The sequence below is a fragment of the Anabas testudineus genome, chromosome 11, assembly GCF_900324465.2.
Source record: "Anabas testudineus chromosome 11, fAnaTes1.2, whole genome shotgun sequence".
Classification (NCBI taxonomy): Eukaryota; Metazoa; Chordata; class Actinopteri; order Anabantiformes; family Anabantidae; genus Anabas; species Anabas testudineus.
This window is the reverse complement of record NC_046620.1, coordinates 11,104,892-11,126,254: the sequence shown is the minus strand read 5'-3', so window position 1 is coordinate 11,126,254 and position 21,363 is coordinate 11,104,892. Positions and strand designations below refer to the sequence as shown.

The 21,363-nt window shown below is 41.0% G+C and overlaps 1 protein-coding gene across 1 annotated transcript; it reads right to left on the bottom strand.

Annotated features, from left to right (window-relative positions):
- Window positions 1–1,620: 1,620 nt before the first annotated feature.
- On the bottom strand, window positions 1,621–19,730 carry zbtb10 (zinc finger and BTB domain containing 10). Its single transcript, XM_026348049.1, has 5 exons — window positions 18,795–19,730; window positions 11,162–12,191; window positions 6,840–6,905; window positions 4,779–4,954; window positions 1,621–4,451 (listed from the first exon to the last, which is right to left on the bottom strand). Exons 1-5 carry the CDS (start codon window positions 19,464–19,466, stop codon window positions 4,161–4,163), a joined length of 2,235 nt encoding a protein of 744 aa, XP_026203834.1. The 5' UTR covers window positions 19,467–19,730; the 3' UTR covers window positions 1,621–4,160.
- Window positions 19,731–21,363: the final 1,633 nt, after the last annotated feature.

Here is a 21,363-nt window from a genome sequence, read left to right as displayed (position 1 = left end):
GTGCCAGGGGCCCTGTGTCAATAAGGAGCAGTGGTTCAAAACAATGGGGGCCTGCCTGCAGACAACACCGCTGACAGACACCCACACAAAAGAGCCTATGAATGGGAAGGAGGCTCGTGCACACACACACACACACACACACACACACACACACACACACACACACAGAAAAGAATAGAGCAGTGTGTGGCAGCCCACAAGGCCAATGTTGGATGACTTGATGGCTTGTGTGTGTGTGTGTGTGTGTGTGTGTACAGCAGCGTTTATGCCCATGAGGATATAAACACGCTATAATAAACTTGAGACCAGTTTTAACTCACAGTACAGTATGACAAACACTCATAAGGAGACGGCACGTTGAGTGCACGCTTTGCATTTGCATTTAGCCGATTTTTTCAGCACCAAAGCCAAATGGCTGGAAGTTGATGCTTTCATGTAAGGTGAGATAAATTGTCAGAGGAAACAGTACAATCAGATAATGTGGTGTGACTGTGTAAACCAGTGTGTGGTTCCGTTTGACAAACCTGCATGTGTACATGTCCAACAATTATTGTTTAGGTTCTGTCCTTAAACCGAGGCCTCGCACAGTACGTGTGTGCATCTGTCTCTCATCTCATCAAATAATATATTTCATTGTAAATGTAAGGATTCAAGCATTGCTCCAACAGGGGAAATCAATACACTTCTTCAGGCAAAAGCAGTTACCATGTGCTCTGCTGGTGAAAAGCCACAACCTGAATGCTGGTAGACTTGTATTTCATCACTGCACCAATCAATCCTGCTATGAAGGGCCTCATTACATAACTGGGGCGGTGCAAGAGTTAAACTGATGCATGTTGTGCAGGGGAACATACAAAGAGAAGTGCTGCCACCTGGTGTCAGCTGAGACATGAAAGCCAAGTGATGGTTTGATCTGATTCTTAACAGCAGGTGGCAGCACTTTTAAGGGAGGATGTGTTGATGGTGAAGGACTTCTAAAACCATCAACACATGTATCATGTGAAGTCCAGAAATCACATTCTTGGGCTGGAATGCAGGAGAGAAAATCTGATGCTTATAGGGGAACTAGACAGTCTAGCATGAGTTTCTCTTTTCTACCTCTTGTGATAATAAAAAATAAAAAAATATTTTACTCCACATTTATTTAAGAGCTTGTCCTTTAGAAAAAGTGGTTACATGACACAATTGCTAAGGTTTAAATTAATGCGATTCAGTTTTTAAATTGTTTCTTTAAATAACAAGTAAGTGAAAGGCACAAATAAGTGAATTTATCCTGTAGGTTAAATAAAGTGGCTTACTGTGATTTTTACAGAACAAAAATGGACAAAAAGGTTAAAGCAATATCAAAGTTTTATTCTTAAAATGTAGTATAGAGAGGAACAGTAGTACAATTCAGACAGAAAAAAGGAGAATGTAGTTCCATCTTTGAAAACCTTTGATAAAAACGTAAAAAGAGTAACCTGAATTTGCTTTGTGTTCGGAGGGCACTGAGGCGCGGCCCGAGTCTTGCATCACTGTTAGAGAAATTGAAAAATACAACCTTTTGCAAGAGCGTAAAAAAATACAGCTGGGGAAAAAAAACCTCTGCTTTACATCTGTAGTGTTTTTGCTTTGTTTTTGTTTTTTTTTTGTCCATATAACAAATACAGCATAAAATCTAAAACGATACATCATAGTTTTTGAGTTTCATTCATTTTACAGTAAAATCAGTAGGATGGTAAAAAGTATCAAAAGAACAAACAAGACAACAGGATGGTGTGATGAACAAGCACACAAAGCGGAAGGTTAACGTTCACGGAAATAAACCACCACGCCTGGAGGTTTGTAGCTGACCGTCAATGTGTTCATTAAGTAAATCAACTAGTTAAATAATATATTCTTCATATATATATATATATTTATCTCATATATTCTTATCATATATATATATATATATATATATATATATTTATATCCATAATATAACCCCTCCCACAGTGATTTGAAAGTAAAAGTGACACAAAGAGGATGAATATCTCTGACTTAAAATATATCTTCTTTCACTCAGAGTTAAGGGAGGTTACACATCTTCTTTATCATTAGCACTTCACTACATACTGTATTATCCACTGCATATGAACAGATACTGCTGTTCCAAGGTATTAACCCGCAAACAATCCGTGTTTCTTTAAACATATGTGCTTACTGAATAACAAGGGAAGAAAGGAAACGTCTACGGAAAGGACAAAAAATTAACTAAATGTGTGTTTAGGGTAAAGTGAATGATTCTGTAGCATAAAAACATTTAAAAATCTCAACAATTACAGACACAAGCAAGGATTTTCTACACTAAGCAAGTTTTCACCTGGCTTTTCTCATACATTATATTTTAACAATTATTAAAAACAACAATTTTGGTTGGACAAATAGAAATTAACAGTCTTGATTGCATTTTGGAGTCAATATATAATATTAAATAACAAAAACAAATTCTACTAAAAAAAAAAAAAAAAAAAAAGAAAAGTTGAGCATTGGAAGAAAGACAACAGTTTTTATATAGTTCCATTCAAACCCGCTTTTGGGGGAAGCAAGAAAACATAAAAAGGAAATTATTTTCATGAACACAAAAGTAAGTGCATGTCTATGAGGCGCCATAGAGTGTCACTTTTTGTGGAATAAAGTGTTTTTCTACATGGCAGACCTTAAAAAAAACAAAAAAAAAACAAAAAAGAACTTACATCAAATTAAACTGATGACACTGTGTATATCTTTTTTCTTTTCTACACATGACAAATGGAGTTCTTTCAGACTTAACATCACATGATTTTCTGGACACTTATTCCCCCTCACCACGTTCAAGTGAGTCAAAATATATAGACTGTATTAACCATATAACTCAGTACCAAATATAAACATAAATGCATACAGGTGTCGATGTCCTCTTAGGTCCTTAACATGTCAATTACAAGTACTGCCGGTAGTTCTACAAAATGGTGTGTGTGCATTAAATAAAATAAAAGCTTAAAAACAATGGCAAAGCATACCTGATAGTCGCCGTAGCACAACAGTGTTCTATAGTTTAAGCTGATTACATATGTATAACTGAGTCAGTTTAAGCTTTATGATTATAAACATCATATATAGCCTGTAGGTCCAGTATTCTGCGACAAGCATTACAGCACCAAACGTTTCATCATTTGGCAAAATTCAAGCTTTAAGTGAAAGTCAAATGCTTTTGTTTAATAATAATAATAATAATAATAATAATAAAGTGTTACTGTGACGCTGTGATTTGTATAAAGCTAGCAATAACATTTCCCCTTGTACTTTCGCTTTTTTTATTTATCTTTTTTTCCTGCTTAACAAAAACAAAAACTCACGTTGTCTTTTTTAAGCATATTCAGTAGTTTCTGTTTCCTGCTAAATCTTAGTGTGCGGTCTGTTTGGCACAATATCACAGCTCTCTTAAATTAATCATAAATATGGCTGTGATACATTAGAGTCACAAAACAGATTTTTTGGTTCCAAGATTTGTGCAGGGAAAACGAAAGGAAAAAAAACAAAAACAATAATATAATTAGCGCATCTAAATAATCTACAGAGCAAGTTAAAAATTTTCCTGTCTGCATAATGCTCTTCTTCTGTGTACTTCTACAAGCACCAAGCAATATACTTTCAAATGGAGCAGACAGCAGCAGCCATTACTGCACCTCTGCTGCAGACAACAGAAATAAAACTTATAGAATTTGATAAGACCATAATAACCTCTCTTCATAAATTAAATAATTAACATTTTTTTTAGATGATTGGCCAACCCCAACTCAAAAACTACATCACCTTGCCCAACACGTCCCCAAAAACAGAAAATAAAAATACATCACCATATACCTGATTTATCATATTATTCGTCGTTAGAATCTTTCTCTTGTGGGCTCTGGGCCCAGAGTTGGACACATTAACATTAGGAAAATCTGTACATCTTGGAGTTCCCACTCAACCAAAGCTTCTTTTTGTTTTAAATCCATCTCTTTGTCATTTACTTGCACAATTAAGTAACCTCATGGTTTGATAGCACTTTGGAGTTGATTGTTTACCAGCTAGGTTTTGTATACATATATATTAAACATCAACTTTTTTTTTTTTTTTTTTTTTTATTTTGTTTCTCAAGCTTGTGAAAAATCTTAGTCCTCTTCTGGGGCAGCACCAGCGTTGCCCTCAACCCAATTTGATTGGTCGTTGTCAGTAGGCTCCTCCCCCTCCAAGTCTTCCCCTTCCTCTCCTTCGAAGTCTTCATCGCGAGAATACTCCATACCTTCCATGGCCTCCAGACCCTCCTGAGTGGCCTGATGGGAGTCAGCGCAGTCCGCACACACACCGTAGCGCCGGGAGCCGTGACGGATACCAACGCTGGCTGCAAGCATGAAGATCTTCTTGCACACCATGCACTTGTACTTTTTGTCCTTCTTGTGCACCTATAAGACAAAATAGAGAGAATAGTACATATGCTTGTTAACTTTCATTGTGTGTCAGCTCAGCTGTATGCTACACATGAAACCAGTTAGTTTGTCCTAACTTAGCATAGAGTGGAAGCATAAAGTTAGTGTGTTTTCTGATACACTTTTCCTATATAAGAAAGGAGTCAACAAGCAAGATTTAAATTATTGATCTTTACAGGGGCTGTGAGCCAGATGACTGATCCCCTTTAGCTGTTCCTCTGTCTTCCAGTCCAAGTTAGGTAACTGGTCGCCGACAGTGGCTTCACGTTTACTGTACAGACATGAGCAACATTTCCAACTCACCAGGGAATGTCTCTTTACGTGCTCGCGGCGGGTGAACAGTTTGCCACATATGTCACAGCTGAAGGAGCGCACGCCCGAGTGGATGATAAGGTGCCTCTTGAGCGTGCGCCGGTGCTTGGCGATGTAGTTACAGTGGGGGCACTTGAGCTTATTGATGGCTAGGTGTGAGGACTCGCCTGGGTGGAGATAGAAAAACACAAACAAGCAGATGCAGTGAACAAAAGACATACGTATATAGCACAAAGTAACATCAAGTGTGAGATCTTGTTTTTGATTCACACAGCAGAAAAAAACATAACTCTGTTTCGTTCCTTGAGTGAACTCGGAAATTGATTAGATTGAAAGTTGCTTTAAACTAATAAACACTACATGGAACAAGACAATTACCATAAAAGCTACAATTACGCCTATAGATCTTCTGATGTGAGGACATATCAGGAACCAATATCCTGTTTGTCTCATCACAGAGTTAGAATGCAGTACCATTAGAGAGAATACAAACCACAACCTCTGATGTATCACAGAAAGATCATTTAATCGAAGCTAAGTGTGGCAAACTGCAGGGATGCAACGGATTACTGTGGGAGCCATGTAAACGTCGAGCTCTGCATTGATCCACCACCGAGACAGTTGCTAAGGAACTGGTGCTTCTCTTCTGCTGATTGTGTGTGTGTGTGTGTGTGTGTGTGTGAGAGACAGTCTTAGAAAGCATACAGCTTCATACTAGCAGCGAGTGTACAGAAGCAACATTGATCTGTCATAACTACATGGACATAATACAGTTTGGTTTAAAAATCACATGCAATGTAACAGTTGTGAATGAGTGAGTGGAAGACCTCATTATGACCAATCAAATAAGAAAAAAGTATTAATATAATGACTCAGTCTCATATTTACATACTGTGTAAATTTGCATATACTACCATATACTAACAAATTTAGTAATCTGGGCACATGAATCCATATATTATAAAATATGGTTTTATAAAAAAAAAAAAAAAGTCAAAAGATAATGTCATGTTGCTCATTTAACAACTAATCCATTTTCATTACAAATAAATAATCTATTAATTTTGGAAAGGCCCCGAACAGAGTGCTGGTCTTCACTGTCGGGGTAACAGGGCCGGGCCTTTTGTTTAAACCAGGGATCACACAACAGAGGCGTTGTCAGGGCAGGTTGCTAGGGAAGGACGAAGTAGGGGGTAGGGTTGATGAGAAGCAGGTCACCTGTGGATTCTCTCTCTGTGAGCATGTGCTGTACACAGTACAGGGACACCTTGTAGAAGTTGTTAATTCCTTTTTTTAGAGATTTAGCATAAACTAAAAAGTCTCATTAAACACAGCTACTTTTCTACAGTTTAACATTTAAGCTGCCGGCTCGGTCTGACAAGGGCTCTTTTTGCCTGCAGTAACAGTTTTCCTTGTGCTTTTTTGGCTGATGTATGAACCCACAACTCCACTCGTCAAAGGAAAGGGGTTTCCTGTGTCTAGTGACCCATGTAGATGACCTGCCTCTATACCAGGCATGACCCTGCTGAGTAATGTCATTTGACATAAGAAGGTTATGAAGCACTCTCTGCTATCCTTGTATAGCTTTCATTTTTCATGTTGTCATTTTCCAGCTGCCCTTACCCCGTGTATGGACCTTTAGGAGTCAACTTAAAAAAATCTCTCATATGTAACATACCATTTCAATGTCTTGCTATAATTTTAAATGTTAGTATAGCTCATCTGACAGCACCGTTGCCATACTTGTCTGTGTCTGCAGAAACAGCTTTGAAAAGAGATTTCTCAGCCCACTCTCTCTGTCTCTCGAGAGTGTTTCTGATTATACACAGCTTTGCAGTACATAACTGGAAAATGTGAAGTCTACTATGAATTATTGGAATCCTGTTATTTACTGTAGATACAGCAAGAGTTTGCTCTCTGGCTAAATTCATAGATGCAAGCAGGTCTTGCAAAAGATTGGTACTAAAAACTGACTTGATAAAACCTTAGTTTTCAAGTTCCATTCAATAAGCCTATGCTAGTTGTTCAGTCGTAGTCTGGAGAGGGTCTTACCATTTTCCCAGGTCTCCCCTTGCTGTAAGTCTTGGATGATGCTATACTGGATCTGATTGGCCAGCTCTGGGAAAGGGGGAGGGGAAAGAGATGTGAGAAGGACAAAGAGAGAGGAGAGGTGGTTGAGAGCCTGGGGGGTGCACACCTTACAGCGCCTTGTGTACACAACTAACCAGCCCCTACATGAAACAATGGAAGTTTCAGTTAACAACACAGGTAATTATACACACACACACACACACACACACACACACACACACACACCTATATGCAAAGCAGTGTGTTCCCAGGATAGAGCAACAAACTAATGGTTTAACCAGGGGCTCAGGCAGTGATGGGTTTAATTAGAAAATGACAGAGTCGAGCCCTCACACTGGCTCAGCTTACACTCAGCTTTTGTAATCATGTGTGAGCACCTGTGTGTGCGGGCCCAGTTGCTCCAGCATCAGTGCTTAGAGCCCATTAAAGGCACACCCCTGTGAGTGTGTGTCCATTCTCCCTGGGTCAATATTTGGAATAGCGAGGACAGCCCCAGAGCATTAGAGTGGATTAGGGAGCGAAGGGACAGCCCCTGGCGGCTTTGCACCTTGCAGGGAGTGTGTGTTGTGTGGTGGTGGTGGTGGGGTTATGCCCGGGTGTGCATTTGTGTGCGCGTTTTATCAGAGACTAGTGTGTATGCAAATGCGTTTCACCTGCTCTGTGTCTGTGTGCAGCCCCCACCCATTGAAACAATCCAACAGTGTTTGGAGAAGCACCAAGAATTTATTGGCCATGAGTGTTGGCTGTGGGCTCCACGTGGTAAGCGCATACAGCAAAGGCAAGGTACTTAGAGATTTGAAACCACCTTCCACTTTCAGCTGTTCTTATTTTCCACAACAGCAGCCTTTCTGTGACCCTATCAAGTGTCTACTTTCAGCACAAGCTGCCTCAACAATTAAATATGTCCACAGATGTGTGTACATGACCAACCACAATTGTTATTAAATTAAAATCTGAGAATCTGCAATACACCGGAAGATAAATTAAAGCAATTTTGGCTTTTCAGATTAATTTTTTTGTGTTATTAAAGCTATCATTATTGGTGCATATAATAACAGTCTAATAATTCATAATCAAGCAACATTTTTCCTGTAAAATGCTGTATATTTCATGGTCACAAGGTTTTGCTGTGATAATTCACTGCAGGACACTGCAGCGTTCCCTGATGAAACAGGTGTGGATACCACACAACTGGATGCAGCTCATCCACAATTATACTAACTTTATCGGGATGACTGGGATTTAGCACAGTTTATGACTAAACTGCTCGCCTTTTTGCACATCAAATAAAATGTGGTTTGTCACCGTCACCCTTTTCCACCGTCTCCCCTTTTCTCAAAAGACAGTGTCAAACCCTGAACTCCATAATGTCAAATATCTGTTGTATTCAAGAAAAATGGTCAAAAAAAATTTAAATACAACAATTCTTAAGATATCACCAAGGGGAAAAACTCTCCTAAAGGGAACTGAGAAATAGTATGACCTACTAGAGCTGGATAACACATGTATACGTTATCAAAGCTAACATCATTGGTGCATATAATAATAGTATAAACACACACAGACGCACACACCACTAGGCCACATGTTTATTTCTATAAGCTTGAGAAATGGGTAAAAGGCCCTCCTCTCACTACTACTACTCAAAAACCAGTAGGATATTTGTTGCACGGTCGGGGCCTCAAATCTCAAGATAGTGCTCTTCCTTGCGTTAAACAATAACTTCAGCAATAAGCGATTTGACTGTCAAAACTGAGGCCATTATTCAGTAATGTTAGTGTCGCAATTTTAACATTTAACAAAGAGGCTTAATATTTACACATTTTAATTTAAAGTCTTACAATATACTGTATGAATGAATTTTACCATTGAAGGTGAAGGGACTGCTGAACACAAGTATAACTTAAGGGTAAACAGCTGCCTTCAAACCTTTTACTGTGACTAACAGCCTACTCAAAGTCTTAACTGTACCTTAATTTGGCAATGTAGCACACATTAAATAAAGACATTGAACTAATCAAAGCTATATGAAGACAAGCAAGTTGCAGAGTTAGCACACAAAGTCAGTTTTTAAAGTGAGCGTCTCTCAAGGCTATTACAACACCCTGGATCACTTTGTGCACACATTAAATAGAGCCATAGGAGGAGCTGGAGGCACTAAGAGCATTCAAGCGCATTTAGAGAGGCCTAAGGGAAGAAATGTTTCCCCCACTTTCTTCATTATCCTGCATTAAGGAGGTTCTCCTTCACACACACACACACACACACACACACACACACACACACACACACACAAAATGTACTTCTCTATTTCTACACACACCATGCCTTGCACATCCCCATCCCCCATCCATACCACACCACTCAACATGTGATATCATTATTGTTACACGGAGTGCCATGCTTAATGGGGCCAACAGAAGATGGCTGGTGCTGAGAGAGTAGATTACTTAGAGCAGCACACTGTATATGGAAAGGACAGAGCGATGGACAGAACTGTGGAGAGAGGAAGGTATAAAAGACTAAACAGCAAGAGGACTGGAAAAGCAACGGTTTTATTAAGCAAAGTGAGAAGACTCACATTTATCGAATGAGTGGCGGGCTGGGTCATGTGTTGGAATAATCGACAGTTTCGTAAATACGTTATTTTGGTGGCTGTGTTTACATTAACCCCAAAATATGGTAGCTCCCACTCCCCGACACGCTGAAATTGTCTTTCGATCTTTATCACAAAAAGCCCAAACAGTGTTGGCTTTTCAAACTAAAATGGCCTAACATTACCACAGCAGCTCAACTATTATGCACAAGTATCTCACAACGTCCTGGGTTCCTCAGACCTAACAGCGTAAGAATGTATTATAACAAGTCTTGTCTATCTGTAGGTTGGTACCAGTGCCTGAGAGTAATTGTTGCATTAATATTTGTTTAATGCAAATATTGCAGAAACTAACAGCTATTACAGCTATTATGGCAGCACTGCTTTGTAGCACATTTGATTCCCATTAATATTGCACTGTATACCAGTGCGAGGAACCTTTTGCAGATGAAAAATATGTGCAAATTCTGATTACAAACAGCACTGGCCATGTTTGCATTAACATTAACAACTTCTCATTGCAACATGTACGTTCATACACAGTACAGGATGTAGGTCATCATTGTTTCAGAAATAGTCAGAGCTCAAAAGGCTGCACCTTAAATGTGACCTCCCCCTCCTGCACCCCACAATGACACAATATAGTAGACAAAACCTTTTCTAATTAGGCTTACTATGCATAAATGTTATCTTGTGTGATGAATAGTATTATAAGGGGAACGTGCAACAAGTTTGGTACAAGGCAAGCAAAATGCACCAGGTTTTCTGACATAAGCAGGTTATTTATTGAAGGAAACAGACTAATAATTGAATAATTGTTGATTAATTGACTAAGAAAATAAATATAATAACCAAAATGTCATGAACAATCATCTCTAACGCATTGTGAAAATGTTAGCATTTTCTATTGTAAAACATGACGTACCAATCTGACTCACTGAATTCATTCAAAATCATTAAACTGAGACATGAGTAGACATGATGTTAGAAAAACATCAAATATTTACTTTAGAGAAAGCCTCAGTAGCGATGTGGAAACTGCACTCCAGGTGGGTGTAAGCCTCTTGCTGGAGTGATTACTAAAGATCACATCTGGGAGAGTGAGTCACTTGTTGACTATGTGCAGCAGATTAACAGCTGGTTAAGCAAATATTTCTTGCTGGTAGGTGTTGAAGACAATTGATTGGGAGCTTAAAATGTACATTTTAGTGCTGTGAATAATAATCTGATTGTGAAAACTGAGAATGCATGTGTTTACCTCTGCAGCCATCTACAGCTTAATGTCTTAGCACTGAACTAGTTGAGAATAGGTGTGACATGACTGTTGTGTCACAATATGGTGACAGATTAAAATAGCATTAATTTGCTATAAATGATGCAACTAACGTAAGTATCCTGGTACTAAATTTGGAGAAGTCTGCTTCAAGAGCATCAACTACTGAAGCTACATGACCTGTAAAGGTTTTTCCTTTTCAACCCCACTGACCCCCGGCTGGGTAAATTATTACATCCATTTTGTGCATACAATTGTTTAAACAATCAAATATGAAATGTGGAGGTAGAGGATTTGTGTGTAGCAGAGGCAAACTAAGGGCTCTTTATATCAACAATGGCAACAACCTGCTTTAACTCCTGATCCACAGCCCCGCCCACTCCCCATAAGTGTGTGTTTGTGTCTACATCTTACCTGCATTTTCAGAGAGGGAGGAGAAGTCTTCTCTGGGGTAGGAGGCAGAGGGCTGGATAAACATTCCCTCATCAAAACCCTCTTCAGGCTCTGGTGGAAAGTTGTAGACAAAACGCCGTGTGGTTGTCTGCTTTTTCCTCCGTCCACTTCCAGCCGCAGCATCTGGTGCCTCCCGCTTTATTGCTGCCGGTGCTGCTACAGCGCCACCTGTGGCTGGCTCGTTCCAGACGAATACCTGCGTCTGGCCTCTCGCCGGCCGTGTTTCATTGGTCTCTGCTGAATCAGATGAGGTGTCGTTTTGATGGGGCCAGCTGCCAGAGGCTCCAGGGGTCACCAGGGCACAGCCCTCACTCCCAACCACTGTCACCTCAATATCACTGGTCTCCTCCTTCACCCCGCTGCTTTCATCTTCTTCCATCCTTTCTTTTCCTTGGTTGTTGCTGGCCTTGATTGACAGCTTTGACAGGATGCTTGTCGCCCAGAAGGTGCTTGGTTTCCGATCCAGCCCTCTCTGTCCCTCTCTGGCTACCATCTGCCTCTTGTTGTAGTCCACCACCACTGAATCAGGAGCCTCCTGCTTGATGCTTATATTCAGGGCGTCCTTTATGAAAGCCCTACATGACTGTACAACCTCTGTCATCTGGAGGTAACTAGCAACAGACATCACCTCAATGGCATTTTGGCTTGTAAGCAGCAGGTTCCCGGAGTAGAGAAAGTCGAGGATAACAGAGAAGCCCTGGACAGCAGCAACATCCAGGTGTGTGACTGTGGCCTGGTCCTGGGCCTCACTCTTGGTCAGACAGTAGAGGGTTTTGAAGTAGCGGCTGCCAGCAACCAGGATGTTCTTGTGTGCGCGGAACACCTGTCCACAGACGACAATGTTGACGTCACACAGGATACCACTTTTGCGTTGCTTGTCCAGCTCCTGGAGAAGCTGGTAACAGTAGGAGTTCTCATTAGGCTTGTTGCGGTAGTCGTCCTCTGAGCAGTTAGTGGAGGGGCTGGCATTGTCTGAGGGCCTCACAGTCTCCTTTGAGGTGAGAGAAAGTAAGAGAAAGATAATTGCAGAAGCTTTGTGTGTGCACACGTAATATGCAAAAGCATCACAAATATGCCTTTCCACAAATAGATTTTCCTTTCCTGTAACTTTGTCTTTGCAAAACACGTGCACACGGGGTTCATTAAAGCACCTGCTCTGGGGGTGAAACAGGTCTGACAGGCTTGACAGGCAATAAAAGGTGTATTATTCTCAGGCTGTGTAGTATTACGAATCCCTCTAATCAATCATCTAATCAAGTAATTCTCCTACACTTTCCCACAAGTGTGCTTGCTTTTTTATATTTCAATTAAGAATTTTAGAAGAATGCATTTCGACAACCCAAGAGAACATGTCAAAACTTGCATTCTGTAAATTTAGGCCAGGAGGACACGGCTATAGTGACAATAACACTTTCAGTCAACCAAACGGCTAAAAACAGTCACACCTCATCACTCAGTGACACCACTCAAAAGACAACATTTCTTGTGGTTTTGCTTCTCCTGACTGATCAAAAACACAAAACAGTGAGCCTAGAAAATGATTATTATCAATAATTTGAGCAATTAAATTCCATTTGTTCAGATATTCAAGGCAAATTAAAACAAATGCATCTATAAGACATGTATCTAAGATCCCTGTCCATTAGAATTACTCTAGGCTTTTTCTATTAGTTGACAAACACCAACACTAGAGAACATATCCGTTTTAAAAATCCTCTAGGCAACAATAGAGGTAGTGAATATAATTTTTTATACAATTATTCATTCTGTTAGCTTTGCTAATTATGTCCAATGTTTGACTAAAAAGTAGTTTTCTCAGATTCAAGGTTTTCTATATAGTAATTTTTTTCAAAATTAGACCTAGAGGGGGGTTGGCAAGTATCCAAAGCACGACACAACTTGACTGCTGGATGGGAGGGGAACTGGCAGAAGCATAGAACTACCCTGTAACAGACCCACTGCCCCACCCCCGCTTAACAGGGCAAAGGGCCAGGCTGGTACAGAACAGAAGCGAGGGGAGTATACACACACGCGCTCGAGTTATACCCGCTTATCGGTTAGACTGTCACGGTAAGGCTCGAGCCAATCTCAAACGGACAGAACTGAAATGATTTGCATTATACTTGCAGGTGTCTATTTTTTTTAAGCCCATTTAAAATGAATATGGGCAAGCTAAATAACTTTTCTTTTTTGTATTTAATCAAACAGTTTAATCAACAACTCTCTAAAACAACTCTTCCCCTATATGAAGAGGAACTATATCTACAACCTAACCAAACCACATACAGTGGGATGAGGTAAATACTTACATGGACTAATAAAAACCCAAAACACATATATGTACAATATTAGAATTTCCACACATGCAGCAGCATACATCTCTGGCTCATTTTAGAATTGCACAGCAGATGTCCTAATCCAGAATAATTCACATTGCTTGAGCCCTGCATTTTTGCCCCCACCCACCACCATCTCTTCTGTGCACACATGCATGTACACACACACAAACCGACTGAAACCAAGCTGCCTACACATACACACAGCTGGGGTTTCAGCTCGAGTAATTCAGATTAAATCCATTTCTCTGAGGTCCCCACCCAGCCCCCACCCCCATCACTACTCCCTCCACACTGCAGCTCTTGTCCAGGGCAGCCTGAGCACACAGGACAGTATAGGGGGGCTTATCATCCTCTGCCACAGCTGGAGGGGGAGAGATGGAGAGAGATGGGATGAAATGAAAGGCCAAATGAGGGAGAGACAGAGAGGACAGAACTGGGAGTGCTTAGCAGGCTAGAAGAAATGAAGAAGGATAAAAGGACAGAAAATAAGACCGACAATAGAGCTGAAGCGAGGAGCTCTGATGAAAAAGAAGGAAAAAAAAAAGCAGAAATGGAGCTGACAGAAATAAGTGTGAAAAGAAGATGAGAAATAGTTGGACCATAAAAGGGAAAGCCTGATAACACAAGCACAAAGAAAACGAGTGCGAGCAAAAGGAGCTGAGATTGAGACAGCAGGACCTTGAGCCTGGAGAAAAAGGGCGGAGGAGAAAATGTGGAGCAGAGGGGGACGAGAAGTGAGCACAGTAGAGTGAACGAGCTGGACCACCCCATTTTAGCCTTCACAATAGCATGCGTTCTCCCCGAGGGCTATTGTCCACTCACTGTGGCCCTTTGAGAAAGGGCTCGGCACTCACTCTCTTATTACACAACAGCTCCCACTTGCAAGCATAGAACAGAGCCAGGGTGCATGTGGGTGAGGCAAAGAGGATGGGGAGAGGGAGAAAAATTATTCCATGATATACACATCAAAGCCTCTGGAGGGGCATGGTCATCATGTTGAGTATTGTGTTAGAATATACTGGTGTGTTCTGGTGAAGAGACAAGACAATTTGGATATATTTTCAAGTTAGTCTGTTGGTGGTCACACACTACTTTTTCCGCTTTTATTTTTACTGCTCTCCTCTTACAAGTTTAGATTGTGTAAGATGATAAAACCTTGTTATGAATTATAATTAGCATCTGCCAACAAAAATGGTTTCAAAACACACATACGTTCAGGAGACTGAACAGAAAAGAGCAGTTACTCTAAAAATGCAATAAACAAGCATTCTCAGACCCGAAAAAGTGGAGACCTCTTATCAAACTGACTGACTAGCTACTGATCCCACCCTCTAACCCCATGACTCCACACTGATTTTATCTATTACACGCAGTAATGCAATGGGTGAGAATGTGTTTTGCATGTGTGTTTGCATTTATTGAAGTCAGGCTAAAATAGCCTGGTTCTGCATAAGCTGCTCATACTGGTCTCATCAGCAGCATCATCCTTTTTCCAGATGTGCCACGTGTGAGCTGGGAGCTTAGAGAACCAGCAGACCAACACCGCACAGCAGATGCTGGAGGCAAAACCAGCCTGAGCCAACAAAGAATCTGGGGACAATATCAACCTCCCCCCGTCATGACGTGGCTAGGTTTATATTTGAGTGAGAGATGGTAGGGATGGAACAATGAAAAGCAGAAAAGAAAAATCCTTTGATCCAAGTAAAACAAGAGTGCTTCAAAATCTAAAGTGAATGGCCAATAAAAAAAATGATTTACAGGTGGATCAAACAAACCAAGATGGCCATGAATTCAAGCTTATTGATGCACTGACTACACAGTCAGACATTCTACAACTTCAAGAATAGAGTCCCTCCACAAAAATAAACCACAAACCCAAACAAACCACAAAGCCCTAAGGCCAGCAGATCTATGACAAACACTCAGACACACCTCTAACAGATCATGTGATACAGAGCTGTCCCCATGCAACATAATGACCCACTGGAAACAGTTTTTGTTTACCTTTTACATACATATTTGCCTCCATCCCCTCATCTACCCCACACCCACCATCAACCCAGTCCCATGACCAGCCCAGCCCTTGGGCCATTTCCACTGGTCCTTCCCCAACTCTCTACATGTACTGTATCCTTCTCTCAATGCCCCCTCCTCATTCAAATAATCTGTCCCCAGATGCTAGAACAATACTGCAGTGTGCATTTGGCCCAAGGTGTGGGAGGGCTGCACGAAGTGTCTTCCAGCCTACTAACAATGCTCTGACAGAAGAAGCTGGGAGGAGAAGAAAAAAAAACAAGGGGGTGGGGGGTAGAGTCACTGATGGATTCAATGAGAAGAATTCTCCCTCTGGCCCCACCCCAACTTGTTCCCCTGACCTGTGGCCCCCAATAAACATCCCATCTATCTGGCAGACATCAGTCTGAAATGGGTGGATCCCCTTCCCTGTGCAGAGAGACTTGCTCTTAAAAAGGAGTGTGGTGTTTGTCTTTACTAAAATTAGGAGGTGAAAAGCTCTTGTGTAAGTGAAAATCTCTGATACAATCAATAGCACTGCGTTATCTTATCTTCCACCCTATTAGACAGGTAGACCGTAATGCAGGTAAAACATTTGTTTCGCTGTCATGCATTATCTAATCTAACTATATGATCCCCGTCGTTACTTGGGTTGAACATAGGTCAGATATTGTTGGATCAGGGTGAAAAGGTGTTCATTTTAGAGATGGGGATCTAATTAGTTACAGACATTCAAACAAAAATACAAACACTGAAAATTGAGTTCTTGAATGAATGAGAGAACAAGAGGACTAGTATTTAGAGACGGGCTGTGGAGAGAATTAAAAGTAAAAACAATTAATATGAAATTAACCTCTAAGGGTTTTAGTATATATGTGAACAACAGCACATAATTGTTTTTGTACATAATGACGACAACTAATGTGTCCATGTCATCATCTGCATGAAAACAAGATTCTACTTTTGCTGCCTTGTAACACCTGACCAAAACGTGAATTAGGAAAAACTGCCACTAAAGAATAAAATTGACTAATAGGTCTTATTATGTAGGTATTACACAGGATGTCAGATGATCAGAGAGAATTGAGATCTACTTTTGCATCACCTTAACCTTCTGCCAGAGCACAGAGAACAGTCTGAACACAGGACAGTGTCTAAAGAATTAAGGACAACAACCCTTCTTCTCCAAGGAGACCCTCTTTTACCACAGCTGCCTTGGTGTGCTAGGGCTAATTGAGTTAGCTTTAACAAATGCAGCAGAGGCCTGACTAATGTCAGGAATGGGGGAATAGAACAAGACGTTGCCTCATAACACCATAATTCCCCTTTAATGTACTGCTCCTGGCTTGACATACACTGCTGCTCATTATCTCAACAGCATTGGAAATATTAGGGTTCCAGTTTTACTCAAAATTCTGTGTTAAGAGAAAAAGAATTTCTGTGGAACATCAACACAGTGAAAACTAATTCAGTATAAATCAAAACTAAAACATTTCCAGTAGTGCAGCAAAGGGACTTAATCTTCTCAGCCCTATCGTACAAGAGGAAATGGTCTCGATAACCTGTCAGAGCAGTGTCTGGGGTCTTTGTTGCTAGGGCAAAGCCACACCAAGCCCCTAATCCACTCCTACAGCTCTCCTTACCAATTAGAGATGTGTACAAGTTAGTGGATCAAGAAGTCATTCTGATTAGTGACTGCATGTAGAAAGGAAGGAACTAAATGTAGTAGTGCAATCCTCTTCGCTAACAAATTAGAGTCAAATAGCATCCTAGGCTTAATTCCCCTGACAGCTAAGACCACTGTCAGGACATGGGGCTGGACATGGAAATGTACAGTAAGTTGTTTCCTAATGTAAATTAATGGAGTAAATATCATTTAGTGTCCGATTGTTTGGGCAAATACATGCTCTCGGTTTTTCTGAGGTCACTGAAAGATTACTGCAGAAATGTCGCCTACACTGCAATAAAATTAATGAACCAATAAAAAAAGCTCATGCAATAAACTCAGAGTGGAGTTCACCCAATACAAAACCAGTTAATTTGTTTTCAATTAAAAACATCTTAAGATGCCAATTAAATAAAGAGAAGTGATTTACAATGAGTTGTATATATGGTTTCAGTGTTGCGCATTCAAGATGGAGCCTTAATCATAAGATGCACCCCCAAGGCATAACACTAGGGCCCATTAATCCAGAAATATGTGGATGACAAGGTCAGGTGATGCCGTGTCATTCTATTTACTGACATCTATTTCACTCAGTCCAGCCAATTCAAAAGGCTGCATATGGGCTTGGCAAGCTGTCAGGCTCAAGGCAACATGATTTACTGTCCTTCTCTTGTCCAGCCCTGCAAGTGACACCAACTATGGATTTTGGGGGGTCATTCTAGCACAATGCCTCTAATTTAGCTCCCCAAAGGGAGGAGGAAGAAACACGTCAGAGGTCACTCGGGACTGCGAGCCAGCAAAACTGCATGAGAGGCCAAGAGGTGGGGGTGGGTAGGGGTGCGGTTCCCCAAAGGCTGCCAGGGTCGAGCCCTTGCCACTGTGTGACCTCTAGAAAGCTAGCATTCAAGACAGCTGCTGATGCATCAAAATGGTTTTATTGTACAGTGTACATCTTAAAACAGTAGTCTACTGGACGGCCAGTGTCTATTACGTGTTAATGAACTTTTAATTGTTTGAAATTACGCCCAATTAATCGTAACATGCAAGTAATTCTCCACTATGACAGTCCGCCCCCAGTGCGATACCAGCTAGCAGGTGTCATAGTGGAGCAGGTTAGTGCATACCTGACTGATGAGTAGAAAGATACTGACATTTTAAACGCTTACTTAGTCGGAGAGATTCATGTCACCCACAGTTATAAGTGCTCCATGCTTCTGCTTTGCCGCTTAGTAATTCGGTTAGTGGGCATTAAGCTTGCTAGGGGCTTTCCACTACAGTCACTAGCCATCTACCTCCGGCTAGACCGCAAAGCTACCAACGGCTAGTTAGCTAACGTAAGCTAGCTGTTAGCTCAGGTTAGCAGGCTGAGGCTAGCTAATTAGCCCGAAGAAGGGATTGTGAAGATTAAGTTATAACGCCAGCCTATTTCGCATCGGTTGTATTTTAGAAGCTGTAGAAACGATCGTTATAAGTGACATAAACAGATAACGACATCTGTTATGACAAACGTGTGGCAGGTATTTTAATATAACGCAGGTAAGTAAACGAAAGCGTCACCGAGTCGAGCTAACGTTACCTGTTTGGTGGGGTCATTTCTCCCGTGCTCAGAAGACAGGTGATGTCTCAGCAGCAAGGCCCGTTTGTAGTTGCGACTGCCAGCGACAAGCTCGTCGCTGTTTTTAGTGGCAATGTTGTGACACCAAGAGCAGGACATGAGTCCCGTCTCCTGGCAAAATTTCAGCCATGGAAATTCTTGCAACCACGAAGCAATGAATTGTGAGTGTTTCTGGAGCAGCGTCTGCGGTCTCATCTCTACCCCAGATTTCCTGGATCCTGGTTCGCCTCCCGTCGCACCGCTTCCCGACTCCTGGTCGTCGGTGTTGGGACCGTTCCCCGCTGTCCAGCTTCTCCCCTTCCTGAAACCGTCCGTTGCTTCCACCAAGCCGACACGATCGTCTCCGTCTCCGGCTATCCTGCTGCCCCCTTCCGGGTCCTCTTCTTCCTCCGCCTCGGGTTCCGTGCTGTCGCTGACAGACCCAGCGCCTTCCACTCTCTTCTGCGATGGTCCTTTTGCCCCCAGATCCCTGTCCTCTTCTTGATCCGGCCTATTCCCGTTAAAATGTCGGTCTTGACAGGCCGGGGCCTCACAGCTGTTACAGTTCCCCCCACCGATACCGCTGGAACCCGTTAACCCAGCTAATCCACCTCCTCGGAAAGCCAGCGACCTGCGGTTTCTCTCACCGGACATTTTTCTTAATATATATTAGAATCTTCACTTTCTCAACAGTATCCCCCTCCGACAGAAACAATGTACTTATAAACGATGTCTTTTCCGAATGAGATGGACCGTCGTCGTTTCTTTTCTCCGCTTTGGCCCTCCCGGAGAGAGTATGTAGGTTATGCGGAAATAAATAAAGGTTTTAAACGCATAATGAATTTCAGGGTTCTCGCTGCGTCCGCGCAGGCCCCGCAGAGGTCGAATGGCAACGACTTTCCTCCCCACAATGCACCTCGAACAGAGAAGGGGGGTTGGAGAGGGAAGGGGCGGCTTTTAAAGGAAGATGGGGGTGCTGTCGATCAGCGAGGGGTCTTTTGTGTTTGACTGCTGCACCCATTTTCCGCATGCTTCTCATCTTTTGCCTTCGCTTGTCGTCTTGGCTCATAAATGCCGACTTCTGTGCCCCACGTTAGTTGTTTCTACTGAGCGTTATGTTGCAATAATATTTCTGCATAAATTCTATAAGAACTTGTAGTGTGTTTGTAAGACGCCAAATTAAGTTTTATTCACATAAGATCAATTAGGCTACATAAAGTATAAATAAAAATATATGTATGAAATATGACTATAACGACCTACAAAGCAGCCTAGGCTTTGTATAATGTATTATTATGTATATATGCTATGTATTCATATAGATAGGATACATGTACAATAATTAATTTCAATATTTAATTAAAATATGTGCATTGATATTTAATTACATTATTATTATTATCGCCTAATACAGTAGTAGAAATGTCTTCGGTCACCTAGTTAAATACATAGTTTATGTTTCAATGGTACTTCATAGTATATATTTGCAGTTTACTTTGTTATTTCAGCATGTGTCAAATAGTAAAGCGTTATTATTTAATCAAAATAAGTGTTAAATTAAAGTTAAATTGAGTTTATGATCATTCAAGTGTGACATAGGCATCCCCTAGAGACCAGCAAGATGTTATAGCCTAGAGTAAAGTATTTTAATATATCAATATGTAGGCCTATCTTCAGTCTGTTCCCTGTCACAGAGGTTAGCTCCAGCAGGTGGCATCCTTTCATGTGAACATCTCCTTCTTTCTCTTCTTTCTTTGTGTGTGCTGTTTGACATAGTTAGGTGTATAGTTTCAACACTGCTCAATTAAGGGATTTGCACACAGTGTGTGAACAACGATGGGGTTTAACCCAGGTTTCGATTACAATAGGGGTTGTACAACCCACTGTAATGGTTAAATTCCCAAGGGGGTAATACGACATGTCACATATAAATAGTATCTATTTATTGGTCCACCTCATATAAACATTGGCTATTAACTTCACATTTTAAATAAAATAGATTTGACAAATTAAATTTCCCTACGGTGAATAGGATGGCGTGTATTCTGTCAGCTAAGAAATAAATGATCAGATCAGTGGCTGGATTTCTGCCTTCGGCTAGGTATTAAATCATTGACTAAATCCATAGTAACATTATTCTGATAGCCCATTTCAGTATGAACTCCCTCTTCAAGTTCCTATAATCCCATTAAGACATCTTCAGAATATTCTGTAAATATGTTAGACTGATGTAGCCACTAGGTTTGCATCAGTCGATTGGTGGGATATGTTATTGGCAAATAGAAACCAACTGCCTGAATCAAGTAAAAATATATCCAGTGATGTTAGAAAACACTTTTTGTAGATACAAAAGCTACATTCCAAACATTCTTGTCATTGTTCTTGTATCTTCTGTACAGTACATCATCACAGCAGGGAACACACCAGTTAAAATATAATTTAGTTTTTTTTTTTTTAGCTAGTTTTGTTTTGCTTGTGTGTGTGGGGGGAGTGTGTGTGTGTGTGTGCGTAATTGCAAACTGAATCATGCAAACTGAATTATGATTAAAGA